At 39.6% G+C, this 27,964-nt stretch overlaps 1 protein-coding gene across 2 annotated transcripts; it reads left to right on the forward strand.

The window, feature by feature from the left end:
• On the forward strand, nucleotides 1-26,031 carry CYLD (CYLD lysine 63 deubiquitinase). 2 transcript variants are annotated; one of them, XM_054640868.2, is made up of 17 exons: nucleotides 1-184; nucleotides 4,181-4,841; nucleotides 6,073-6,375; nucleotides 7,246-7,351; nucleotides 8,395-8,490; nucleotides 8,836-8,952; nucleotides 10,470-10,849; nucleotides 12,262-12,427; nucleotides 13,233-13,374; nucleotides 13,877-13,999; nucleotides 15,290-15,381; nucleotides 16,442-16,508; nucleotides 17,926-18,058; nucleotides 18,464-18,572; nucleotides 19,576-19,694; nucleotides 20,298-20,514; nucleotides 21,964-26,031. In XM_054640868.2, the coding sequence occupies exons 2-17, from the start codon at nucleotides 4,335-4,337 to the stop codon at nucleotides 22,146-22,148; spliced, it is 2,862 nt and encodes a 953-aa protein (XP_054496843.2). In that variant the 5' UTR covers nucleotides 1-184; nucleotides 4,181-4,334; the 3' UTR covers nucleotides 22,149-26,031. The 2 variants fall into 2 exon arrangements, with proteins under 2 accessions (XP_054496843.2, XP_077041013.1); XM_077184898.1 differs by having other exon boundaries at nucleotides 6,073-6,240.
• Nucleotides 26,032-27,964: the final 1,933 nt, after the last annotated feature.

Here is a 27,964-nt window from a genome sequence, read left to right on the forward strand (position 1 = left end):
GGCGGAGGGCCGAGGGGGCGGGCCCGCCGGGGCAGCAGGAGCGGGTGTGCGGGCGCTCGCTGCGCGGCCGTGGCGGCGATGGGGCAGCGCGGAGAGGGCCGGGCCGGTGCGGCTCCCGGCGCCTGAGGCCCCGGGGCGGACCCGCGGGCGGGCGGGAGGCCCAGCCCGGGCCGGGCAGGAGGAGGTGAGGAGCGAGCGGGGCCGTGGGACGTCGCTCGGCGCCGTCAGGCAGGGGCGCGGCTGGCGCGGCCGCCTGCTCAGGCCGCGCTCCGGGCGGTTCCGTGAGCTGTCCCCGCCGGCCGCCGCCGCCGCCCCTGCGGTGTTGGGGGAGCCGGGCCCAGCGGCGGGGCCGGGCTGGGCTAGGCCGGGGGTGGCGGTGGCTCCGCTCTTGGCGGGCCCTGCTGGGCCTTTCCGCCACCACAGCCTCGATCCCCGAGCGGCGCCTTGGCCGCTCCAGAGGAGTTTCGGGACTTTCCTGGCCCGTCCTGCGCGGAGCCGCCCGGGGAGCGGAGAAGATGCTCAGGTTGGGCGGGGGAGATCATTATCCTCCAGAGCTGAGCCTTGCACGGAGCCTGGCGGGTCACACGGCCGTGCCCTGCCATGGAGCAGTCCGTGAGAGAAGCGGTGAAAAGCGATATTCGGTATCAATTCGGAGACTGAGCACACGTGTTTCATTTTGGGGAGGGCTGGCCCGGGTGTCTGCAGAGCGGCCGCGTTGGTAAATCTCGTAACGCCACAGCATTCTGGCCTGTGAGAATGATTCCTGTTCTTCCTCTCAGGAGGATTATTTGTATCAGATTTATAACGCTGAACACAATCTATTTTCTTTTAGGAATAATGCTGGCAGTATGAACATCTTTGTATTACATTGGTTCCACCGCTGTTTTGAGAAACAGTTTCTATTTCTTCCACTCATGGCTTGTATTGCCGGCATGTAATTCTGTGCATTGAGATGCACATAAATTTCCTTGCTCCTAGTTTTAACCTTCCCATGAAAATTGGTTTTGGGCTGTTGAAGAACAGAACTTTGCATCTCAGCTGTTTTAATTATTTTTGGTATTAAAGTGTCAGGTTTTAAAAGAAACTGTACAGTTTATTTTAGCCTTTTCATTTTATACTCTGAATCAGAGCCACAGACGTGTGCTCATTCTGAAACTTGATAGCTGGTTTCATCATCTTAATATAGTTCATCTAAGGCTCCTGCAGGGTAGGAACAGAGGTCTTGAATTTCAGAGCAAACTGTTATTCTGATGGGATGTCTCTGTAGCGACAACAGTGACTCACAACCGAGGAATAAAGGAAATTAGGGAAGCTTTGAAGTCAGGTAGCTTATGGCCTATTCCTGACAATTTTTAAAATGTTTTTTTCTTCCAAAGTATGTAGTGTTGCAGTCATAATTGTGTTTTTCCTGTTTCTCCCTAAAGTCTTTTGAGCATGAAAAAATTCAGGTAGTGGGTGGAATAGAAGTTTGCAGCTGAACAGGCTCTGACACTTAAATTGTCCTTGTTGGTGGCCAAGTTTTCTTGGGTTTGCACAAGTCTTGTAGCTGCTGGTGTGTAGTGCAGCGATGGCTTTGTGGTAAGGATTAGGGTTCTTGGTTCCCAAGTTAATCATACAGTGGTCTAATAGTTTGTTCTGATCATGGTCTGCAATGACTATGCTGCCTATGCAGCAGAGATTTTTCTTTACTCACAGAATTCCATGGGAAATGGCTGTAAGAATAATCCTTAAATCAGTAGTGTATATAATGGTATTTTTGATATATTGCCAAAACTTAATGTCCTTTTAACAAGCTTTTCTGTACTCTTAAAAGAACTAATTTATCACTTGTATTATTCTAAAAGAAGAGTATTTGGCTTTTAAATTTGTATGGGATGGTGGTTGTAGATATGTTTTTAAAGGAAGGCGTTTTTAAATAGTGATAATGAACCCTTTAATAAAGAAAAGCCTTTTGGTACTATAGCCAGTGGGTATAGTAACATTTCTGTGGGTGACTAGGGCTTTGAAAGACTGACCACACACCACAGAAAGTTATTATATAATCTAAATGCAGCTCTTGACAAGTTTTTAGACTGAATTCTTTACTACTAAACATGTGAAGATTGTATTGTTGCAGCCATGGACTTGCAAACAAGATATACTTATTATAAAATAGGTATGATAAAGCTTATTTAAAAAAAATAATTAATCTTTTTTAAGCTGTTGAACCGACTTTCTCTTTTAATATATTATTCCATGCATACTTACTAAAATTAATTATTTGTGTAAATGAGGTAGGGAAAATCAGGATGCCTGTAATGTTGGAGATACTTGTTTGCAGTCTCTTGGGGATTAAGAAACTTTGTGAATGGCTCAGAAAAAAAAAGGAAAGTGAAGTGTATCAGTTCTTGAAAGAACATAAATGTTTTTGAGAACATAAAATGAAGTTATGAAAAAAATGATAGGGTTTTTTTTCCCCTATTGTGTGAAAAAAGTAAAGGGAGAAAACTACTCAGAACTTGTATGTAACTCTTATTTTACCATCTGAGTACACTTATTAAAACTAATGGTCATTTAATCATGTTTCCATGTGGGGCAGCAGGGGGGAATCTTGCTGTGTTCTTCATCAGTTTCCACATAAACTGTTTCAATCCCTTGCTCACACCACTTTTTTATTAGTCATTAACAAACGTGAATGCACATTTATGTGTGTGTATCAAAGGAAAGTGAGGAAAAATACGTTTTAACTTGGAAACACAGGGATGGTGTACCAGCCTTTCCTTCAGTGAGGTCTGGAACTGCCTGGCTCCTGCCCCTCAGGTGTTGTTACCTGGCAGGTGGGAACTCCTGGCAGCTGCAGCAGCAGCAGTGGGGATGTGACACTGCCACCCACGTGTCACACCAAGGCAGCACAGCAGGGTGTGAGGTCCTAGGGACTGAAAGGGGAGGCTTTGCCCAAGTTCCAGGTTGTCTCTAGTTACTGCTTTTCTTTGAGTTTTGTTAAATACTCTGTTTAAAAAGATGAGGGAAATAATTACAGGACTGCTGGATTTCATTGCTTTCCAATCGCTTCTGAAACTGGGTTCACGGGGTAGGAGAAATAGATTTTGTGCTATTTGTATGACATCAGAGAAAAGTGGTGGAGAAATAGGGTACCTAGGCACAAGGACAAAGATCATTTGCCTTTAGGTATAAATAGTCATTGAGATTGTCCTTTAACTGAATTAAACTGTGGCATCACAGGTTGGGAACAGGAGCATTTACATGACAATACATTCTGAACTTGTACACTGCCCTTTGCTGTCATCTTTAGAAGAACAAATCCTGCTAAGGTACTGCAGATCTTTCTTCATGTATCCACTGTGATCAAAACTACAGACACACATGCTCAAAGAAGTATTTTCAAGTTGTTCTTTTCCATTTTATTAGTTGTGAGCTGTAGTTTTCTAAAGATGATGTTTAACTAAGATGTTTGCTCCATGGTATTTTAATAACTGAAAGTATTTCTTACTTTGTTGAAGTGAATTATCTTTCTAGAATGATAAAAATAAGAGCCTCCATTTTTTTTCCTGAGAATTGCATGTTGCAATGCTGGCACAATTTAGTCTTCATATATTGTATATTACTGGAACTGTCCATTTCCATTAAAGAAATGGCTGTTCTAAGTTACTAAAGTTCCCATTTTGCGCTGCTCTATTTTGTCAACACAATTTTCTGCTTCAGTAAATCAAAATGTTATGCAGGATGACAGATGCAGTACACTTTGTCAGAAATAAGTAGTCACTAAGCAAGGGACGAGACCTTTATAGTGGAAAGTTTCATTGAAATGCTGTTTGTAAATAGAGCAGGTTGTTTATTTATGTTCATTTGCACTTAAATTTTCTTTTTGCTTTCACTTATGTGTCCTTCCTTTGTTTTCTGCATTTCATTACATGTTTTCCACAACCCTTTTGTGACAAGGAACTGAAGAAGGAAATGAAATACACTGCAATAAGGAGCAGAAATGGATAAATGGGTGTGTCCATGATCAGCAGTACAGTGGCTGTTCTGGGACTGTGGTCACTGCCTTGCATTTTGCTGGACTCTGATCTGTATGAGGAATGAGTTGCTCACAGATTTAAATTGTTTTATGGTTTATTTAAGGCTAGCTTGCTTACCCAATTCCATTTTGTCTTTTTTTTTCTTTTCTTTTTTATTCTAGGCTTCCTGCTCTGAATGTGTTTCTTTGAAAAATGAGTATTGCATTGTTTCAAAGAGATTGGACCCTCCAGTAGAATTTGCAAAGATCACTGCATCTAAATAAAGAGCTTATTTTTCTTGAAGACTTCTGTCCAGCTTTTAAAGTTCTAATCACAATGAATTCAGGCTTATGGAGTCAAGAAAAAGCAAGTTCATCCTATTGGGAAGAGAGGATCTTTTACTTGCTTCTCCAAGAGTGCAGTGTCATAGACAAGCAGACTCAAAAGCTCTTGAAAGTGCCCAAAGGTAGCATTGGGCAATTTTTCCAAGACCGTTCTTCTGTGGCACACTCCAGAAATATTCCATGTAAAGGCAAGAAACTGCAGATTGGATTAAAGATTCTGGAACAACCTCATGCAATCTTGTTTGTGGATGAGAAGGATGTCATAGAAATAAATGAAAAACTAGCTGAGTTGCTTCTGGCTATTACTAACTGTGAGGAAAGATACAGTTTGTTTAAGAGCAAAAGCAGGTTAGCTAAAGGAGTGCAGATAGATATTGGCTCTCCTGTTAGAGTACAGCTGAGATCAGGGGATGAGAAATATCCTGGAGTTGTTCGCTTCAGGGGACCCTTAATGCAAGAAAGGTCCCTAACAGGAATATACTTTGGAGTAGAGTTGCTGGTAAGTTACTTGCTAAGGGGTGGTATCAGATATACTTTATGAGGTGAGCTGGTGAGCTAAATATGTCTTCAGTAAAAAGAGAAAGTCCTAATATTTTTTTTTTCTGGAAGCATATTACCCCTAAAATCCATTACTTTTAGTCTTCTCATAAGTACTTTTATGTGAATGTGCCATATCACATCAGCCTTGTAATCTCCATGTTAAGTGAAGCTTGATGTGGTACATGGGCTGGGAAAAAGACTTGAACATACTCTGAGTCCTCTAGCCCAGAAAAATTTAATTCATAGAATCATGGAATGGTTTGGCTTAGAAGAGACCTTAAATATCACCTAGTCCCAAACCCCTTGTTAGGTCAGGGACACTTTCCAGTAGACCAGGTTCCCCAGAGCTCCATCCATCCTGGCCTGGAACACTGCCATGGATGGAGCATCCACAACTTCCCTGGGCAAAAATATTTACAGCCCTCTCGTGGTGGATGTCTGACTCTCAGATTTCTGTTGAGTACTTTGTTTGCCTGTGTCAGGATACAGTCAGTAAATGAAGGGTTGGATTTTAGGGCTGCTGTTTTTGGTGAACCCTAAAAGTCCAATGGCAACTAGTTAAATGTACTAGAAAATGTATCTGTTCCGTGCTCCTTGTAAGATATTTCTGCAAAATTAATGCTAACCATAAGCTATTGAAGAATTAGGTTGAGGAGAGTTCTTCTCTTGTTGTAGAAGTATAATTTTCAAAGTACTCTGTAAATTTTTCCTGAACTCTTTGTAATTCCCCCTGAGAACCTCAGGGAATATCAGGCCCAAGTGTTTCTGAAAATCATCTCACTTTATATGGCATATAAGTGGAATTTTTGAATGCTTAGCCTTATGTCTAGTATGAAGTAGTCTTGTCTTGATATGGCAAGAATTTGATGATTGAAGCAAAATTTGCACCTGAAGAAAACAAGCTTCTCTGAATTTAAAGGCTTCTGCCTGCAGCTACTCTCAAATCTAGTGACATCTTGCTCTTTATTCCCTGAAGATAGACAGTTTGTACATTTACCACAGATTCTGACAACAGAATTCTCTCAGTAATGATAGTGCATCAGGCAAATTCTTAGTGCAATTTATCCAGAACACTGTTATAATAACTGATTATGTTAGTGCTTTATTAGTAGTCTGTTTTTCACAAAATACATGATTGGTTTTTTTATCTCTTTTTTTTTCCTTCCTCTTCCTTCTCCTCTGACCCTTAGGAAGAAGGTCGTGGTCAGGGCTTTACTGATGGACAGTACCAAGGCAAGCAGCTTTTCAGATGTGATGAGGATTGTGGGGTTTTTGTTGCTTTGGACAAACTGGAGCTGGTGGAAGATGATGACAATGAACTGGAAAGTGACTATGCAGCTCCAGTTGACACAATGCAGGTAGAACTTCCTCCTCTGGAGATCAACTCCAGGGTTTCTCTGAAGATAGGAGAGAGTATAGAGTATGGCACAGTTATATTCTGTGATGTCTTACCAGGAAACGAAAGTTTAGGATACGTTGTTGGAGTGGACATGGTAAGAAAATAATCTGACTTTAATAACTTCTGCATGTGTGTTAGCTAGTGAATGACATGCACGTAGAAGAAGAAATATTATCCACAAGCTACTTCAGTGGAGGCTGACCTAAAATGGGAAACAAACACTGTGTTCAAAGATGGATTTGGTAGTAATTTTCTTGGCATCAGGTAAATGGTGTTGTATTTGATGCTGAACAGTTCAGGCAAAATACTCTGCATACTCTGAGGAGCCTCCACTGAGCTACTTGCCATGTTAGGTGTCAGTCATGGAGTCAAGTGTTTGTCTTGTGAGACTGGCTTTGTTCTGCCTGTTCAAAAAGTAGGCTGGATGTCTTTTTCTTTTGTTAGCCATTTTAAAAAGCTTTATTTCATGTAACTGTTTTGTTTGGCTTAGTTCTGCCTTAAAAGTGTGAGTTTCAAGGACAAAAGTTGATCATTCAAGAAAATGCGAAGCTTGTAGCGAAAAATTATTTCTAGCAATATAAATTTTTTTAAACGAACAGCTTTAAAATTTTTGATATTTCAAGATTTTTCTGGTTTTGTAGCTTAGATGCTTCCATTTTCTTGGTTGCATTACCTGTTTCCTAAAAATGCACTGGAATTGCTCTAGCTTGTTTATCAATGTTTTTTAGAAGAAAAATGCTTGTTAAAGTAGGAGCTGTTTCTCAAGAGATAATGTTTTAAGCTTTTGCCTTTAAAGACTGTAATGTTTGGCTTTTCTAAATACAAAATTAGTTACAGGAAAAAGTAGATGTTGTCAAATGTTTTGATTCTCCTATTTTTTTTATATTCCTAAAGACATATGTGTGTACTCAGTATGATGTAAATCTTCTTTTGGGATACATGTAATGTGTTTTTCTATTTTTAGGATAATCCGATTGGAAACTGGGATGGAAGATATAATGGAATACAGCTGTGCAGTTTTGCAAGTGTTGAAAGTACACTTCTTTTGCATATCAATGATGTTATTCCAGGTATGCCTTGCTTTCTTAACCAGGAGGCAGACTTTGATAACATCTAGGATAACATCCTCCACCTAGGCACAGTTATATGATTAAAACAATACTGCAGAATTCATTTCCTAAGTTCACTTGAATTACATTCTGTTATATTTCTCTTCAGTATTGCCCTCCTTTGGGTTACAGTCTCACTAGCAGAAAAGCTTTAATACTGAACAAAATTCTTGTGAAATTGTATAGTATTTACAATACTATGCAGTGTGTAATCTTCTTGAATATGTGAGTGTCTGTAGTGGGAATCTTTTCTGTGGACTGTTGTTCAGTTTACTCCAGGGTTTCAAATATCTTGATCAGAAAGTTGTTCTTTCTGTGCTTGAAAGGTGTTGACAGGATTATGTATGCATTCTGGAAATAAATACTTGGAAATGCCTGTCAACACTGTGGAAAAAATTCAGTGCAGTAATTCACTGAATAGTGTTAACTTGTAACAACTACAGTTCCTTGATTCCTTTTCTGAAGAAAGAAAAGTTTGTATGAGACTTTTGTTTGGGCACTGTCTCTAGGCAGGTTCTAATGAGTCTGTAGTCTGTAATTGTTGCTCTCGCACTTCAATTGGACTGACTTTTCTTATGTCTGCCTCCTACTTACTGGTTTACTTGATATGCATGTTTTTGAATGAATATTCTGCTCTTCTCTGGAGAACTCACAGGGACTTCTCCATTCTTTGAAAAGAGCATTTATTGTAGATGTGTTTGTAGAAAAACCTTAAAATTTCTTATATCTGTTTCCCATAATGGAAATCCGTACCTACATTAAAGGATGTGAAGTCAACCTATTTGATGTGTTCAAGAAGTAATGGTAGACTTTGCAGCAAGCAATTGCTGATGTGATAAAAGCAGATTGTATGCACATAAAATGTTGTGCCAAACAAGGCTTTGTTCTGCTCAGTGTTAAAGCTTGTGATAGCAGAGCTTTGTTCAGTTTAGAGGTGAGCTTTGTGAGCATAGTGAAAACATAGCAAAGGGAAGCTAATACTCTCTTCATGTGTCATGTCTTAGAGACTGTGTCACAGGACAGGAGACCTCCCAAGCTTGCCTATACCTCAAGAAGTGGAGACAAAGGCTTGTTCAATCATAGTAAGCCAAAGGCTATAGGTATGTATGAGAGAGGATTTTCTTTACTTTTGTAACATTACTGTAACTGTATTGCAAATGCCTTCTTATATTCATAATTTATAGTCATGAAAAATTTGCACTTGAGAGGAATTTTTCTGCCTTCTTTTCAGCTTGGTGACTGAGATTTCAACTCAGAGTGTGTGTTGGTTTGGTGTAGATTTCTGCCTTGTTGTAAGCCTAGAACTGTGTTAGCCTGTGTTTGCTCCTTTGTGGAAGCTGTGTCTTCTTCAAAGTGTACTAACAAATTTGTACAATTAAATAAGAGTTTAGATGACCTTTTGTAAATAGAGATTAATCTCTTCAATAAAATATGTTGTTTTCTAGGATCTACCTCTGAACCTGGAAATAGAAGCAGATCTGAAGTCTTCTACACATTAAATGGCTCCTCAGTTGACTCTCAGCCTCAAACAAAAACAAAATCCCCATGGTATATTGATGAAGGTAAAGAGAGCATAGTTTTTTATATATTTATTTTTAAAACCCACAAAACAAAACTAGAGTGTATTATGTTCTTCAGATAAAACAAGGATGAGATTAAATGTAAAACAATTGGACTGTGTTGTCTTAGTGGAATACATATTACATCATAAAAAGCATCTTGAAACCCCTGTGAAAATGTACTCTGTCTTGGTGTGACCTGTGGTTTTATTCTGCATGTAGGAGATTGTTCTTGGCAACTCATGTGCAGCTCTGTGGGAATGCACGTGTCTCACAGGCAAAATAAAAGCTGAGGCTGGGATGGAAGACAAGAAGTATTCCTTGTAGCTGAGTGTACACAGTAATTGTATTTTGTCTGTCTTTGTAGCTGTGTTACAGATCCAAGGGAACTGTAATATTGTGCCATGCCAGCTAATCAGTCTAGAAGTGGGAGTGGGGAAATTATCTAAGTATATGTGGGATTTTTCTGTATTTTTAAGAAGTTATTTCTCTAAAATCTCTCTTTTTGTTTTTAAAAGTATGAGTGCAAGTACTTGAAGGATCTATATATCTTGATTTCCTTGCAGACCTATTTTTCTTTTTCCTGGTAAATTTGAGAAAAGTGTGGCTAACTGGCTTAATGACTGAGGGGTCATTAAGAATACTAAACTCTCAACTTACACCAGAAACCTGTAGCAGCAGTAGCATCTGAATTCTTTGAAGCACAAAAGAAAATGGGTTAAAATTGTTCTTGGTTCTGTAACAGATGTCTTTTTAATGTTTTTAAGACATTAATTTCATTTAATGAAACAGCATGGAGAGAATGGGTGAAGATGAGGCTTTTGTTCTGTGAATACCAATTGTGTATTAGAGACCCTTCCAATTCAGGGTATTCTATGTCTGTGTAGAGAGATGAGAGAAGACACAGTGCTTGTGCTGTTCCATGTAGTTGTGATCTCTTTTATCAGACACTGCATTGCTCATGACATGTTTAAGTCTTTTATTCTTTGTAGACACTGATAGATTCCCTGTTTTAGAACCAAAGTATGTTGTGATAAAGTCAGTGGAATAAGCACTTTTCCATTTGCAAATCACATCTGCAAGGAATTATTTATGTATTTATAAGCTGTGAACCAATTTCCTCAGTCACAATGACCAGTGAGCTCTTTCTAGTTTTGCCCCCTACAGTTGTAATCTTTGGGGCTGTTAACTCATGTTCAAAGAAAAAGCCTCATGTGATGATGAAAAAAAGATTTCAATCCAAACCTTTCTGTAGTTTCTAACATCTCCTTTCTCTGTGCTGTTCATTTCTGTTGCTTGTGGTAAAAGTGGTGGGACTGCAGCAGTGTCTGCTCAGTCAGTTCTGCGTCTCCAGTGTTGCCAAGTGACAAAAGTTTTCCTAAATGAAATGTCCCCAGCTGTTAGTGCTTCCCACCTGTTACATCAGATGTTGCTGGTTTGAGAGCCAAGTCTTTCCTTTTTTAATAGAAGGAGAAAAAAAATCCCAACACTTACTAACATCTTGGTTTTGATTTTAACAGCTGCTGAAGACCCTTCAAAGTCACTTACTGATTCTTCTTCTGGATTTGGGCATTCTTCACCACCACTGCAGCCACCTTTAACAAACTCTGTGTCTACAGAAAACAGATTTCACTCCCTCCCCTTTAGCTTGACAAAAACAACAAGTACTAATGGTACTATGGGACATAGTCCTCTCTCTTTATCTGTTCAGTCTGTCATGGGTGATGTGAATACTACAGCTACCCAGGAGAGTCCATCAGCAGCAAGCCCAGTTGGAAACTCACACGGTCTTGAAGCAGGTTCCTTGGCTGAAGTTAAAGAAAATCCTCCTTTCTATGGAGTAATCCGCTGGATTGGCCAGCCCCCTGGAGTAAATGAAGTGTTAGCAGGACTGGAACTGGTAAATAGAAATTCTAGTTCACATAATGCTAATTACTAGTTTTGTTTCTCAGAGCTGGTGCCTTTGCACTCTGCAAAAGCAGCCAGTCTGGGGCATTTGCCCAAACAGGTTGCCAAGTGATTTGCTTAGTGCTAAGTTCTTTGATAAGCTCAGACTTTTATGGCTCCCCCACACCTTGCCCTGTTAGTAGGCTCTGAAATGCATTTGTATCACAGTGGGCAAAGGATTTTGTAGGGCTGATCAATTCCTTGCTTTAGAGGATTGTCCTTTGCTTATATTATAGAGATTGTAATTGAAAATGAAATCTTAAGGTCCTTTAAGTGGAAATTTCTATAAAATTCTCTAACTGTAGTAGTCTTTGTTGAATGTAATTTTTGTTTGTTATTTGCGGATCAGCAAGCAGGCAGGCAGAGTGATGACTGTCAGAGCTGTGAGGCTGGTTTTGATAATTGACAGTAGTGATATTGTTGATTTGACAGCCATGTGCTTTATGTGTTTCTGTGGGCCCTTTGTAAAAACACCCCCACAGTTGCCTCAAACATGAATTGCTGTTGTGTACTGACATTCCCTCCCTGGCAGCTGCTGCCAAGGTTGTGATGGGGTATTGGTTAAATTAATGTGTACACAGTTAGGGAGATGGGGTTCTTTATTTTGGGATAATGTTCAATAAAATTCCATAAAGCAGTGTAAAATTATGTAAAACATAAGCAAGGCGTGTGAGAATGTGACTGGAATTCCAGCTGTTACAAAGAAGTCCTGATCCTTGTGGGTGTTTAGCATGAAGTTGAAGCCGTAGCTTGCCACAGGCATTCTGGGCCTGCTCCTTAGGGTGTCATGCATTACCCTGGGTCCCACTCCTGCATTCTGCATTAAAGCCTAGCTGTTTTTACTAAGCAGGCAATGTACCTTAAATCCTGTTCTCAAAGATAACAGCTTGTTGTTGTTTACTCCTAGTTTGTGTTCTCTCTTTGATGTTCCTTTTGTGAGTTTTGGAGCAGGCATTTTTCTTGTGCAGCCGAATCACGCTGAAATTGTTTACACCATCCCATGCTCAGTGATTTCAATTAATTGGTAAAAAGTGCTCTTTCTAGCTACAGAAGGAATCTGGACCAGGTTAAATTCAGTCTCTCCTCCTACCTCCCCTAAGCTGCTTCTGGTGGACTTTTTTTTATTTTGGATGTAGTGAAAGTTTAGGCATGAAGAAAGAAGGAAACGCACAAGTCTTAATTTTCTCAATAAATCCACTCAAACAACACCTCAGTTGAGGCTTTGGATACTAAATTACAGAAACAGAGTATATCATGCTTCAGAGTAGCAGAAGGGTGGCATATGGGTAGATACTTTATCAAATATCTTACTGCAGAATTGTAGAAATAAGAAAAACGCTGAATCCTTCTCCCTTGGATTTTCAGGAAGATGAATGTGCAGGCTGCACGGATGGCACATTTAAAGGAACTCGCTACTTCACATGTGCTCCAAAGAAAGCTCTTTTTGTAAAACTCAAAAGCTGCAGGCCAGACTCCAGGTTTGCCTCACTGCAGCCTGTTTCCAACCAGATCGAGCGCTGCAACTCTCTAGGTACTGAGCTTCTGCTTATTTCCTGTGTATCAGCTGGGAACTGGCCAGGGCTTTGCTTTCATTCATTCCTGCAATAAGTTCTTTTATTGAGCACTTGGAAATCTGTACAGGTATTACTTAATTGAGATGAATAAATAGCAGATCAGCCCATACAGAATGCAATGATTCTTGAATTGTTCCTTTATGCTTTAAAACATGACAATGTTTTACAACTTCCAACGTAAAAAGGGTGCGGCATAAAAAATTCCCATAATTTTATGACATTTCTTTAAATACATGAACAATCTTGCTGAAAATGGTATTTGTAACTCTAGCACTGTATGATTACATTAAAAGAAAGAAAGGCAGTTATTTTTCTATAATCTATAGCATCAAATTATTTTAGCCTCTAAATATTAACAAAGAAAAGCATGTATTTTTATGATGGAAGTTAGTGGTGAAAACTAACTAACTTCAAGTATTTTAGATTTCTTGGGTCACATTGTATTGTCTGGGACAACAGCAAAGAAAAGTGTCTGATACTTGTAAGATAGTGTGAACAGGGCATTTGTAATGAAAAGAGAACTTCATTCCTACTGGATAAAATCAATTCAGTGCTGCAGGCTTTCTGAAGCACTCTGGTGTGGAATGTAAGGCCTTGTTCACTCTCTGGAAGACAGTGAGTCTCAGCTATAATAAAATGTTATTTTAGTCCAGAGAAGGAATGCTTACACTAAGGCAGCAACTTAGCTATAAAATATTACTAGGAAAATCTCAAGGGGGATAAAATTTGAGGCTTTAAAGTGACTTTTAAAAAAAATTTCAGCCTTTGGAGGTTACTTAAGTGAAGTGGTAGAAGAAAACACTCCTCCAAAAATGGAAAAAGAAGGTTTAGAGACAATGATTGGAAAGAAGAAAGGTATCCAGGGTCATTACAACTCCTGTTACTTAGACTCCACCTTATTCTGGTAAGTTCATCATTTGTATAGTGGCATCCCTTGCTAGAAATGCAGAAGATGTGATCTTTGCTTGAGTGACTGTCTGTGTATTCCTGTGCAGCTGCCAGTGTGCTGTGCTGCAGTCCCTGTGCTCTCCCAGTGCCAGCAGTGCAGTGTTGCTTGTGCCCACTCTGGAGTGGCCCTTGTGGATCTGCTTGTTTGGACAGAGGGAGTCCCTGGCCTGTCAGTGTTTGAAGGCTCAGGAGAGCACAGGCCAGGGGGTGGAGGGAGGGAAATGCCCCTTACAGCTCTTGGCAGAATCCTGCCTGGGTAACTGCTTCTGCACTTTGCTGCAGGAAGGATACTGGCTTGGAGTGGACTTTGCTGTTTGGTACAGCTGTGTCCCCTGTCCATAACTGCCTCTTTTTGAGTTTGTTTAGTTCTTTAATTCTTCTGTGGCTTTGCTTGGTTTGTCTTATGTTGCTCAGGCATCTGAATGGTCAAAACAAACCTTTTCCTTTTTTCTTTGTAGCCTGTTTTCTTTTAGCTCTGTTTTGGACACTGTGCTACTCAGACCTAAAGAAATTAATGATGTAGAATATTATAGTGAGACTCAGGAGCTGCTGAGGACAGAGATTGTGAATCCTCTGAGAATGTAAGTGAAGAACTGGTCTCTAGTCTAACATGAATTAGAGAGATCCTGCAGTGTTTGCATTCCTACTGCAAATCTGAGAAGTTCAGCTATCTGCTGCTACTCAGTGTAATTTTTTAAAGTATTTTTACTTTTTCTTCATAGCAAATTTAATCAGTGATAACTGGAAAGAGTTCATTGTTTGGTGAGAAATATTTTCACTAGTTTCTTACTAGCAAATGGATCAGCACAAAGCTATTGTAAAATTTCTACAAGTATTATACAATAATACAAAAGTACTGATAAATACAAGTTATGTTTGTTTACAGCATCCATCTTTACATGGTTTTAATGCTATTGTACTTGAAAAGAAAATTATTTGTGTTATCTTATATGGAGTTTCAGAATTTGATAGATTTAGCAGGGCTTTAAAAGTTTCATTACTTTTTACATGTGGTCTGCAAGTGGCCAAAATGCTTTTATTAAAATAACTTAATATGACCTTTGTAATTTCTCAGGCACAATGAGCAAAAGAGGTGCAACAAAAATCTTCATGAAAAGTTGTTGTTCTTAAGCTTAATTTTTTTCAAACAAGTGAATAATACAGTTGTAGTTCCAAAATTCTGTGGGCTGTCACTGAACAATTTCTGACAAAGATTTTATTTTGATAAATAGAAATGTTTGCCCCTGAAGCCTTGTTCTTGTCAGGGAGTGTGTGCTTGGCCTGCTGTGTTCCAGGGTCTGTGAAACAGGCAGGATAGCAGGATGCACACTGGGTAGCAGCAATCTCAGGTGCCTGAGGTGGCTGAATGCCTTACTGTCCTTTGATCAGGCTTTAAAACTTTAGGAGAAAAGACTGAATGCTCAAAGCCTCAGCTTCTTAGGTCAGCAGTACAGCTCTGTGTCTTTCTCAAATATTGAATTTTTTTTTGTTAACAACTCCCACAGTGCTGTTTTGTGACATTCTGAAATGATGTATTAAGTAAGCTGTGCAAATTAGAGTGAAAACAAATGAAAAGTAATTAACTGACAAATCCAAAAATAGTTATCCTGGTAAGTTGATGATTAAAATGCTCCTGAAGGTTGTAAAAGCATTGAGCACTGCATTAAATTTATACTACATTAAGAAAACTAGGAGTCTGATTAAATATGAGAAATCAGTATGTAGTTTTGAAGAAATACTGTATGCAGTTAAAAAGGATTTGAGAACCTGTATTTCAGTTTTTAAGTGATTGGTTTTGGCTTTTTTTTTTTTTTTACTGCTCTGACTTGATCAAAAACTAGCTAATAGCTTATTAAACCCATTTATCTTAGATATGGATATGTATGTGCTACAAAAATAATGAAACTGAGGAAAATACTTGAAAAAGTTGAGGCTGCATCAGGATTCACTTCAGAGGAAAAAGGTAATGGGGGAGGTTTGCTTTTCTTTTTCATCTAAAATGAAGGAACTGAGGAACCTTGCCACATAATTAACCAGAAAAAAGCACCCAGATAATTTTCTGTGGCAGTGGTGTCTTGAGCAGAGATCTGAGTGACCATTGGCTGCTAGAAAGGTCTTTTCTGTTTCCTCAGCCGTGTAAGGAACCCCAGCTGAACAATTCCTGGAGTCTTCCGCTACCTGGATTTCTTTTAGTGCCTTCCTGTGCCCCTGGAACTCCCTTCTAGCAGTTAGTGGAGAAGACTGATAAGGCTGGGATGTTTGTCCTCTTTCTCATTGTCACTTTGATCCATGAGGAATAAATTTTGCACTTCAACATTTCATGGTTATGTAGTATTTTAAGAAATAAAATGTTCAAATCATGTTAGAAAAATCAGTTCCCAACTTTTTGATCTTCTGCTGCATATATTGATTAATTAGCATTGTATTATGTAACTGGTTTGTTTTTATTCAAGAGAATCCTACTTTCTTTGTAAATACTGAATGCTGGAACCAGTATTAACTGCAGTTAGTGGCAGGGAGAAAAATATACCAGGAAACTGTGGTGGGGGAGAACAGCCCTCTGGGAAGTGCTGTTGGCTGCATTCTTGGTTAGAGAACTTGGTCTCTGGTTTAGTTGAACTTGGGACTATGGTGTAGGTGTTGTGTTACTGTCACTGCTGCTCACTGCTTCTCTGCAGAGTCACTGTTTCTTTTTGAAAGCTTTTATTTCTCCTGGAAAAGATGTGTGGTGCTAAATGATTCCTCTGAAATACAGAGCATCTTTTTTAACTTTACTGGAAAGCTTTGTTACCCTGTTGAGCCTGTACCTTTTATTAGGGCCTTTTAACACTAAAAGAATAAATAGAGGTTTGTCATGAAAATATTCCTAGTTTGTCATAATCTTATTGGGGTAATAATAAAGCTGTAACAATTAGCTGTTGCTTTGTTCCTATGAAAATTTTGAAAACCTTCAGTTTCAATGAGTCTTGAATAATGTGTCTGGTTTTATGTGCTGACAAAACTTTTTTCTCTCCTGCCTCCAGATCCAGAAGAATTTTTGAATATTTTATTTCACCATATTCTGAGAGTTGAGCCACTGTTGAAAATAAGGTGAATCTTATTTCTTTGACCTTCAAGGGCTTTGTTGTGTCTGTGCCATACACAGAGCATCACTCACGTTCCACCATTCAGCTTTAGCAGCAGAGCTTGTGTGTAGTGTGCACATACCTGAACTCCTCAAGGACAATGCAGAAATCTTCTTTCTTTCTTTCTAAATAGTGGTAACACTGAGCCATCATGCTTTTAGAATCCTCTCAACACCTGAATACTCTGAAAAGCAACTTTGGCTTAAATGCTGGCTGGATTGGAGGAGGTTACAGTTTATAGCAAATTTGATGAAAGTTCCCAGGAACTTTTGATACTGAGATGAAACAGCTCCAACCCAATGGTTTTCTTTTGCTGTTAGAGGCTAGTTAGTCCTGTATGATTTTTCTCTGTAGTAGCAAAAAACATTTCTTCAACCTCAGCATCATCTTTTATATCCTTTCTTTTGTACTTCCAGAGGAGGTTGAATTGCTTATCTGAAGATCTCCTCCCAAATATATCAGAGTTATGTTTATTTAACAGAAACACGATCTGAGAACATTGATATTTGATACTCTATGTTTTGAACATCTGACCTCAAAACATACTTAATTTGGTAGCCTAGTCCTGTGTCCCTCTCCCTAGCTATACAAAATGTGTTGTGGTTTTGTGGTTCTTTTTTTTTGAAGAGGTTAATTGCTTTGTGGGATGTGTGTGTTTAATGGAAAAGGTTTTTTCCCTTTTTTTCTCCTTATGCTGAGGATAAAGAAGTTTCTCCAGACTACTTCCTATGGCTTGCATTGGCAGTTTGTGTGGTAATCTGCCTCAGAGCTGGCCTAGGTGTGAAGGAGTCTTAACAATTACAGCTGGACAGCCTTGAATTTGGATTATCCTTTTGGAGAGTTCTCTGCTAACTACAGAGCAAGCCTAGCAACATTAGCCATCTGTGTGAGACTTCCACTGCAGGAAGCAGTGTAAATATCTCCCTGATTTAGAGGAAATGTTTCATTAAACCCATCATACTGAAGATAATCAGTGTTGTTTCATTTGATATTTTATTACTGAAACTCCTAATTGTCTCCAATGAAAGCTGCTTTATTGTCTTGGAGTTTTTGATGCAGATGCTTAGTTGGTAGTTCAGCCATGCACAGACATATGTTTTTAAAACATGCTCTGAAATTTGCATTGGTTTGGTTTCTTTAAATTTTTCCATAATCAATTCAAACTTGACTGCCTGGCACTTCGTTGGGGGCAGGGGGCTGGGCTTTGTCAGGCTTTGCTGTTTGTTGGGGTTTTTTTTAAAGCACAATATATTTCAATGCAGAGAGGATGTCTTGTCACTATTTTCATGTAGATGTTCTTTTCCTAGAAGATACAGTCATCATTACAGTAGAGCTTCAGAATCTGTTTTTTGGTGTTTTTTTTTCTTTGAAACTGTTTTTAGATCAGCTGGTCAGAAAGTACAAGACTGTTACTTCTATCAAATTTTTATGGACAAAAATGAGAAAGTTGGAGTCCCGACAATTCAGCAATTACTGGAGTGGTCATTCATCAACAGCAACTTGAAGTTTGCAGAGGTTGGTGACAGCAGTTGCCTTGTTAGAAGTGATCATGCCTAAATATCTGTCCATTCAGCAATGGGAGAAAAGTAGGATTTGGTGCAAAAACATGCAGACATATTGGAAATGGGAATATTGTGTGAGTCATCCAGATGCCTACATAGCAAAGGCATTTTAAGGTTCACTTAATGAGATGTATTCTTTGGTTGAACAGATCAAAGTGATTTAGGTAAAGAATTACTAAAAGAAAACTTCTTAGCTGCTGCCATTGAATTGTTTAAAGGACTAATACTTTGAGATGCCTCTGTCAGTGGGCTGTGAGTTTAAAAAAATGAATATATTTATGGCATTAGAAGAATGTCTACAAAGTTAGATAATTATTTATGTCAAGTTCATTACATTATATTCTGGCATTTTACCTAGGCACCCTCTTGCCTGATTATCCAGATGCCCCGGTTTGGAAAAGACTTCAAAATGTTCAATAAAATTTTTCCATCCTTGGAATTAAATATAACAGACTTACTTGAGGACAGTAAGTATATAACTTTGCATTGTATAATGAAAGAGAGTTGCTGAGACCGACTAAGTATTCCTGATACTTCTGGTGGCTTGTTGGGGCTTTTTTCTGTTGAATATTTACCAAGATAGTGTGAGATGCTCGGGCTGAGGAGAAATGAAATTTTACTGAGGCTTTTCTCCCTCATGTAAATTAGAAGCTCTAATTTCAGAAGAATATATAGATTACAACTTCTTTTTTTTGTTTATTTAAGTTTTGAGTACCTGTACAACTGAACTTATTTCAGGACTGTTTTTAAAATTAAGTTATTAGCAGCAAAGTAGTTCATTAATATTGCTGCTCATTAGTTCATTAGACTAGAAGTGAGCCTGAGATGAGGATGTGCACCTGTGGTATATTGTGGTTGTACATTTTTTAGCCATAATTATATCACTTCTTTTTGTGACCTAAGTTTCTGCCATTGGTCATCCACTGAATTTTTTATTGCATTATCCTAAGGAAGGACACCTCGTTTTAAATTTGAGTTAAGAATTAATAAAACTGCCAAAATTTCTTAGAATAATAAAATAATAATCTCTGAAGTTGCCATGGCCTTTTCTCTCGCCATCTTGGCCATCAGTTTATGTGGGTTTTTTTTTTTGTTTTGTTTTGTTTTTTGGGGGTTTTGTTTGTTTGGTTTTGGTTGGGTTTTTTTGTTTGTTTTTTTTTTTTTTTTGCTGGTGTTAACAGCTGTAGGAGCTAAGACCACTATGATGAGAGAGAGCTAACATGATTTAAAAACCTGTTTTTGCTTGTTCATGCACTAGATTTTTATCATCATGTTTTGCCACTTACCAGTGTAAATGTTTTTCTCTTAATCCACGTTGCACCAAAGTTAAATAGAGTGGTACATTTCTCTTTGATTAGCAATCTCATTTTAACTTTTTTTTCAGGTAGTGTCATTCTCCATGTAAAGTAATAGTTATCCTTCATTTCCACGTTCCTTTTGTTAACAATGACACCTTTGTTGCCACTGCAGCTCCCAGGCAGTGCCGTATCTGCAGAGGGCTCGCTATGTACGAGTGCAGGGAGTGTTATGAAGACACTGATATTTCTGCTGGCAAAATCAAGCAGTTCTGCAAAACGTGCAATACACAGGTCAGTGCTTGTCTTCAGTATTCACATGGGTTGTACCCAAATGGTTAATGTGTGGTAGCTGAAAGAAAGGCAGAAGAGATAGCGAGGCTTCTTCACCAGCACCAGTGTAGCTGCCACCCACTAAGTGAAGTGTCTCCTTTGGTGACAGATCAGACTCCTGCAATGTGTTTATCAGCATGGCAACTGCCAAATCCAGGATTGGACACAGTGGAGAAGTAGTAACCATGTGTTTTAAATCTAATTTCATGTTCATGCTACCTTGTTACAATTGATAAATTCATGACAGAAATGCTATGTTTTGCTGTTTGGCAATTGCATGAAGATGTCAATCATGGCTTGTTTTCAAATCTGATCATAGTAGAAATCTGTTGCCTTAAACCTGACCTCCCTTCTAACCTTAGATTTGAATTTTCTGGGCAATATTGAACTACACTGGTGGGGGAAAACAGAAGAAACATTTAGTCAGCTGCTGTTATTGCAGTTCCTTCTCTAACACCATTAATCTTCTGTTCAGCAGTAATGTCCTTTTTAGCTTTGTCTGCCACTGAAACAAATAATCTTCTGGGGTGTTTTTTCTTTTCTGAAATATCACTTCACCTGTAGGTTCATCTTCATCCCAAGAGACAGAGTCATAAATTCAACCCGCTGTCGCTTCCGAAGGACCTGCCGGACTGGGACTGGCGGCACGGCTGCATCCCCTCGCAGAAGATGGAGCTGTTTGCGGTGCTGTGCATCGAGACCAGCCACTACGTGGCCTTCGTCAAGTACGGCCGCGACGACTCCGCCTGGCTCTTCTTCGACAGCATGGCAGATCGGGATGGTAACCTCTCCTTCACTCCTTCACTTCCTCTTACAGTTTTCTATCTGTGGTTTAGATTTCAGGGACTCTTTCCCTAAAGTTTTGGGGATATTAGTGTAGTTGAACTTGATGTGTTCGATGCTGGGATACTGATCTTGGCTCGGTCTTACTGTAGCGCATTGATTTCATGGCAGCTGCTGATTTGAGTATTCTGAATTTCACCTCAGTTTGGTACCTTATTAATCAGATGGTACAGAAGTAACTGCAGAAGTTTCCTAGTAGTACTCCCTATACATTTTTCTATGCTTTGCAAATTAGGCAGAGACAATTAATTTTAAATAATCAACTGCAGGAGTGTACTTTCCATTTATATTTAAGTTGATGTACATGATTATTAGTTAGCATACAAATATTTTTATTACTTTTTCTTAAATGACTTATGGTAGCTGTCTTTAGAATAAAGGAAGTAGTCACACATTACAACATTTATCCTATTCCTTTGAATCCCTTTAGAGTTATCAGTGGAAAATTGTTACCCATTTGTAATAATACAAATGTCAGTAAAACAACTGTTAGATGCTGCTTTTTATACAGATCCCATTTAAATATGGACTCTGTAGTTCTGGTGCCTAAGAAGAACAGTAATAGATGAAGTGTCAAGACACATAGTAACAGTTTTTGCATGACGTATTCTTGAACCCCTCTGTTACAGTGTGAGTTGGCAGGGAGAGAAGAGTCTTGCCTCATGTTGAAAATGGTACTGCTACAGAAGTAAAGTCAGTTTCTTACAACAACCTGAAGACAATCAAGCTTCAGAGTGCTTGAAATATGTATGACTGATGTTTGTAAAGAACCACTTTATTTCAGGAATTTAGATCATATGAGATGCTGGAAATATCTCCTGCTGATCTTTGGGGGGGGTGGTTTAGTATTGCAAATATTTTTCTTCAGCTTTTCTTCATAAGCTGAAAATCTCTGCTGGGAACAGCAGGATGTCCATACTTGTGTTGTTTGAATTTGCTCAATTTTATGAAAATGGCCAGGAGCAAACAGTGCCTTAGTCTTGCAAGTCAGGTACAGACATGGTTTGTAAATTCATCAGCTGTTACCAGTTGTCATATTATTAACGGATTCAGTGCATGTGAGGTATGTGTTAGGTCACTTTCCTAAAGTCACACAGAATTTTTAGTGTTAATGAAAACCCAGAGTTCCCCCTGGTTTTGTGTGGTGTTTATGTGGGTGTGGTTTGTTGGTAAACACTACAGGATATTCTGATTCTAATAGTGATTTCTTGAACAATACACTTCTCATAGGTGTTTACCCTGCAGCAGTCCAGTCTGGCATGTTTAAATTTTTTAGAAGGTGTTTTCAAGAACTGGTGAGGCTGTCATAACAAAAGTACATTTTGAATAGCAAATATATGTAGATGTTCTCCTAATCTGTTTCCCCTTCTTTCCTAATGGTTTAAAGGAGGTCAGAATGGCTTTAACATTCCACAAGTTACCCCGTGTCCAGAAGTTGGTGAATACCTGAAGATGTCTCTAGAAGAATTGCACTCACTGGATTCCCGGAAAATCCAAGGCTGTGCACGAAGACTGCTCTGTGATGCTTACATGTGCATGTATCAAAGTCCAACAATGAGTTTATACAAATGAACCAGGATCTCTGCAGAACTGAGGAGACAGTACAGAGTCACCCACTCTCGGGTTTGCTGCAGTTTTGGGTAGTTCAATGCAACCGTTGCTGGCAATGGAAGAAGTTGACTATGACATCCAGAGGATTTACTGTTCCAAAAACTACATATGGAGTTCTGTCACTGAAGTATTTAAGCATTTTGCACTCTAGGAAGTGTGCTTGTGTGTGTTTGTTTTATAAACAAAGTTAAGTTACTAAAACTTAAAAGCTTTAAGTGCATTGATGATACACAGGCTTTTTTAAAATGTTAAAGGTGGAATTATATCAGGAGAAATCTCCTTAGTCCATTGGGAATGTAAGGATTCAGTATTCTAACTCAGTGCATTTCTGTGGACAGGGATGATGATTCTCATCTGTTTCTCTACACCCACCCTTTCTCCTCACCCTTGATCTTTTTAGCACCATAGATTCTCTCTCCAAGAGAGAATAACTTCAGTTTGAGTAAGAGAAATTTTAGACTGCTCATTGCATATTATGTTCTCTTATCTACTACATTCTTTTCAGTTCTAAAAATTAACATTCATTTAAAGGTCTGAATCCCTGTCTTGCAAAAATCAAGCACACAGACTTGCTGTGTTGTTAACTTGCAACTTCTGGAGGGGAAAGAGAGGAAAAGAAGAGGGCATTAAGGGGAAGCATAATTGCTAAAATAAAAAAATTAGCAATGAAAATTAACAGATGTCTTTTTCTAAGTGTCTATTTTTAAAGAAACAAAGCAGTCTGGAACAGAACAGCAACTGTACACAAATGATTCCAGGACAAAACAATAAAATCATGGATTGCCTCAGGGAATGTTACTGAAGTGAATTCTAGTCCTTGGTAAATAGAACTGAATTTTCTACAGTACATTAAGCTACTGCCTGGGAATGTTACACATCTGACTCTTCATTTCAGGATTAGTAATATTACAAAGAGAATATTAAAAATCTCTGCTTGGAAAGATGAAACTATACATAAAGGTATATCAGAGTTTTACTGTATACCAAGTACCTGATGAAAACTAACTTGAAAAGCTGCAAAACCTGTGTTTATGTAAAGTATTATACTTTGAAGTCTGTTGGTTCCTGTTTGCAATGACATACTGTTGTTTTAGTTGCCTTTTAGCTACTTCTGTCTACACTACTGGCAAACATGCAACTCTATATATACAGTAACATCTGGTCGTACAAATTGCATCTATATGAACTGTACATTTTCAACTCAAACTGTTTTATATGGAAACTTCCTTTTTGGGATCAGGTCTATAGAAGGGAAGAGATAACAAATTTAACAGAGGAAAAACCACATTGAAAAAGCCACTGTTTTAAAGGCAATGGAGACTGATCCCTTATTGTAGAAAGTGTGGTTACTTTGTTTTTCTTGGAAAACCTAGAATCTTTCTTTGGGACACACTCTACCATAGAGGGTAGAAAGTTTGAAAACTGCTTGAAGGACTAATCTGTGAGAAGCAGGGGCTGCTGAGGGGGTTGATCTGTTCCATTAGCCTTTGCATGAAGTGTGCTCTCACCTTTCACTCTCAAGAGCAACAGGGTTGTTAGAAGTGTCACCCTTGCTTTGGCCTGGAAGAGTCTCCTGGCTTTCTTGTTCCTTGCCTTATTTAACCAGTCTGTGCTCCTTGGCCAAACTCTTTTGTTTTAGTACAGAGCTCTTGACCTCCTTCTCTCCTGAAAAAAATTGGTGAGTTTTTAGATGATGGATTCTATAACCAGGCCCTTGTGTCCCAACCTGGAAGGAGGTCCAAGCAGTGACCCCTTGGAACAAGGAGCAAACACAGGCCCAAGCACAAACCTGCACCCAGGAGACCAGTCTGAATGTCTGGATTCTTTCTCTTCCCTAGCCCTAGATTTATTTTTGACTTTCCTAGTGCATTAATGTCATGTGTCTTCCACTGGTGTCATCTTTGCAACCATCTCCCCCCCCAGCCTCATTTCCTCTTCCTGCCTGAGCTTGGAGAACAGCCTTGGACCTGCTATGGCCAGAGGAGAGAATTGAAATTGGCAGCCATATTCAAGTTTCCTAGGTGAATAATCTTGTAGCAAAATATCCACTCTTTCATACAGCTGGAAACTATCCAGCTTTTCAGGAGCTATACTGGATTGGCAGAAGTGAATTAATACACAGGGGTGTAAATGAACTTGGCTTCTTGCCTCCAAACTCCTGGCCTTTCAATGGAAAAGGAAAAGAAATGTGGACTCTTCCTGTGGGACACATAGGGAATATTTACTGTGCACGCTGCTTGGTGACAAATACTGTGTTGGGAAAGGCAGGCACTGCTCTGCAGCCTGCCTTTTGTACCATAGATTATTGCAAAATGGTAAATAGTTTTGCAAGCACTGTATGATTACATGGTTAGTTTGTTGCCCAATTAAGAGGGCAGAGATATCTTCTACAGCATGCAAAAAAAATAGTTTTGGCAATCAAGGAGTGTTCTTTTAATCTAAAATGTATTGCTGTGTTCTGTACTGCACTGCATTGAGGTGATCTGGCAATGTAAATGAAATGTTATAGAAATAACCCAAATTTTATTTCCTTTCTCAGAAATGAGTACACAAACAGAAAAGTGATTTCACTGTGAAAGGAAACTTGTAAAATAACTTATATGCAAGGGTAAAAAAGGTGGGGTTTTCTGAGTGTTTTTTAGCCTTCAGCAAATATTTGTAGGGGATTTGAATAAGCTATTTTGAAGCTTGCATTCTAAGCATCTACTGCTGTTAACTGTAATGCCCAAAGAGTCCAGTGACTAAGCACCCAACTTTTATGTTGTTTAATGCATTTGGAAACCTCCCAATCAATTATTTACTTTTTTTTTTTAATATGGTGAATGTTCCCCCAAATTAATAGCACTTAGATCATTCTTCATGGTTTGGCTCATAAGTACTGCTAACAATGGCCTTAACCTGTGAGTAGGAAAATACATTGACAGTGTGGTTCCTGACAGCTGTAAAAATGTAAAGTTTCGTAGGACAAACTTTTGTAACTGGGGAAAAAACCTTCATCCCATGCAACTTGCCTGCTCTGCTAAACACTTCTAGAACTAGGGGTTCAAAATGGAACAAATCACTGTGCCACTAAATCCTTGCTTATTTTGAACGTAGAGGGTAAAGAGGAGGTATTAGCTAAAGGTGATGCCTTACAGATTTACTCAAGCAAACACAATCCTTCAAAAAAGCCCCAACCAAACCCACTGTAAGTTACATCAGAAAGCTTGTTGTTGGGCAGGGGAGATAATTGGAGGAAAAAATACAAAAATATCTATGTTCAGTAAAGGTCTTTCTAATATGTGATACTGATTCTGTGCTCTTGGAAATTGTAGTACTGTGTTGTACTGAACAGCCTGTGAGATTCCCATTTTAAGCAAGTACTGTGTGTAACAAGAATTGCTCTTGATCATAAATGGTTCATTTCAATGCACTTATTTTTCTCGTGCACTTTATACTCCATTGAGTAGCTGAGCGTGGTCACCATGATCCCTGACACTTGCCAGTTCCATCCAATCCCAAGGCACCACCCTGCTGCGTACCAGACTGGTGTGGTTTCCCAACTGAGCTGGTGTAAAAAGCAGCTTGAAAGCTCTGTGTATTTTTACCACTGTAACAAAGCATGTTTTTATCTGTTCTTGATGTTTTGCTAAATAAACATCCCATGTTTTGTGCTCAAATAGTCTCTTAAGCTTACAAGGCTGTCTCCAAGAAGGCATAAGGGAAACAAACCATTGGATCAGGTTGCCCTCAACTAGCCTTAACTTATTTTTTTTTCAAATGGTAGGGCTGAATGAGCTGCTGCTGGAAAGGAATGTACTATGTGCTCTTTCTGTATTAATATTAATTAAAAATATTATTCTTATGGCTCTATGCATTTCTTTGGGGCTTGGAAATGTGGGAGTGTAATGAAAAAGCATGAAGACGAGGTGAACTAACCAGGGTGTTTTGTGTACTTACAGGCACTTTTAGGTTTATACTTATATAAACATAAATATATAAGAAATATATATTTCTTTTAGTCCTTCAACATTTCTAGGAAACTTAGGAATTGTTGTATTGTATAAAATCAAGTCTAAGAATACTACTTGTATCTTACCAATTAACACCTAATGCTGTAAGTGAAAGCCACTGAAAAGCAGCTATAGCTGCCTGCAGTTTTCCTGGGGGGATTTTATTTTTAAATTCTTAGTACACCACCTTACTAACCCTAGTGAGCAGCTCCTCCTGGAATAATGCTGTAGCTTCACTGCTGAATCCACAGCTGCCACTTTCTATGCATTTTCTGTCTAGAAAACACTAACTCCTATCCAGTAGGAGTAGCTTTACCATTCTATTTATTTTTCCTGAGTATTTTAGTAATAATAAATAAAAACCAGTAAGTATAGCGAATAAAATCCTAACTGAGCATGCAAAAGGAATTATGTCAATTTAAGCAATTTAAAAATATTTATCGTACTGAAAATACTTAAACGCTTGTAAAAATAGGTGCAAAAGCTATTTTTAGGAAACAGAGGGTGGGTTTGTTTAAGCTGAGCTTTGCAGGACGATGGTGCTGCTCTGCTCTGTGCGACTCTGCCGGGCGGGGCCGGCGCTGGGGCCGCTGCCGCTCTGCGGCCACACGGGGGCAGTGCCCGCCCCGCTGCGCCGGGCCCGCCGCTCACCGCGCGGTGCTGCTGCCGTGGCCCGACCTATCCCCCTGTGGCCTCCTCTGTGTCCCCCTCTGTGTCCCCCTCTGTCCCCACGGCTTTGTCCCGGGGCTGCCCGGGGCTGGCGGGCACTGTGCCCACAGCCCCAGGCCAGGCTGGCCTCCCCGCTTGTGGGCCCAGCAAGGAAAGCTTGCACCGAGTGGTGCCCGTGTGTGAGTGAGGGAAGCAGGGACTGTTGGCGGATGCAAAATGCCAAGGAAATCGAAGGGTGATTGCAGCACTCTGATGAAAGGTGATGAAAAATGGTATCAACAACACGAATGTAGTAATGATTCCTCACACCAAAGCTTCCACACGAAACGAAGTGCCACAGAGGAGAGCCGGGCGCTCCGTGGGGAGCGGCCCGGCCGCTGCTGCGGCTGCAGCTCGGCCTCCCCCGCCCCGGCTTCCCCCAGGCTCTCCCCGGGCTTCTCCTGCTCCCTGCCCGCTCGGGAGCCGGGCCAGCACGAGTCCCACAGCCCCCAGGTACTAAGGACAGAAAAAATCCACCACCCCCACCAAAAATCAACCTGCGTTTTGTGGCCCTAACTGACAAGTTTTGCACCTGGTCGATCTGTGTATGCAGAAATTCGATAGTGGATATTGTTATTGACCAATCACTTTTATTGAATCATTATTTTTAATTAATTGACCAAAAAAAATTGGAGGTTTTCTGTATCTAACTCTTTATATGAATATGAATTAATAGCTGAAAATGGGAATAATTCTGTGTGTGTATTTTCTGTCCCTGGCTGTGCCCACTTCCATGTGCTTGCTGGGGCTGAGCTGCCCCAGCTCGGCTCCCACCCGCGCTGCCAGCGAGGCAGGCCTGGCTTCACCACGCGCTCTGCAAACTTCCGACACCTGGAGCTTTCTAATTTTTCATGAGTCTTTGCTTTCCATCCTCTTTGTCCTTCATTTTTCAGCTGATTCCCTGTTCCATGAAGCAGAGACATCTGGGAAGGTAGGGATAATTGTACAGAAGTTACAATAATATATTTTTTTAAACAGTATGTTAGTTGGCTGCATTTACTTTCACTTTGTAATGAGACCAGTTTGACTCTGCTAGTGCGTATGTGTGAAGATGTTTATTCACTGAGTAACATCTCA

This window comes from Agelaius phoeniceus, chromosome 12 (genome assembly GCF_051311805.1).
Source record: "Agelaius phoeniceus isolate bAgePho1 chromosome 12, bAgePho1.hap1, whole genome shotgun sequence".
Lineage (NCBI taxonomy): Eukaryota > Metazoa > Chordata > Aves > Passeriformes > Icteridae > Agelaius > Agelaius phoeniceus.

Bases quoted from the DNA above. Each gene is read 5' to 3' on its own strand.
- CYLD (XM_054640868.2), top strand. From the start codon at position 4,335: ATGAATTCAGGCTTATGGAGTCAAGAAAAAGCAAGTTCATCCTATTGG. The intron at 19,695-20,297 runs GTCAGTGCTTGT...CTTCACCTGTAG, and splicing joins GCAAAACGTGCAATACACAG to GTTCATCTTCATCCCAAGAG. The intron at 20,515-21,963 runs GTAACCTCTCCT...AATGGTTTAAAG, and splicing joins CAGCATGGCAGATCGGGATG to GAGGTCAGAATGGCTTTAAC.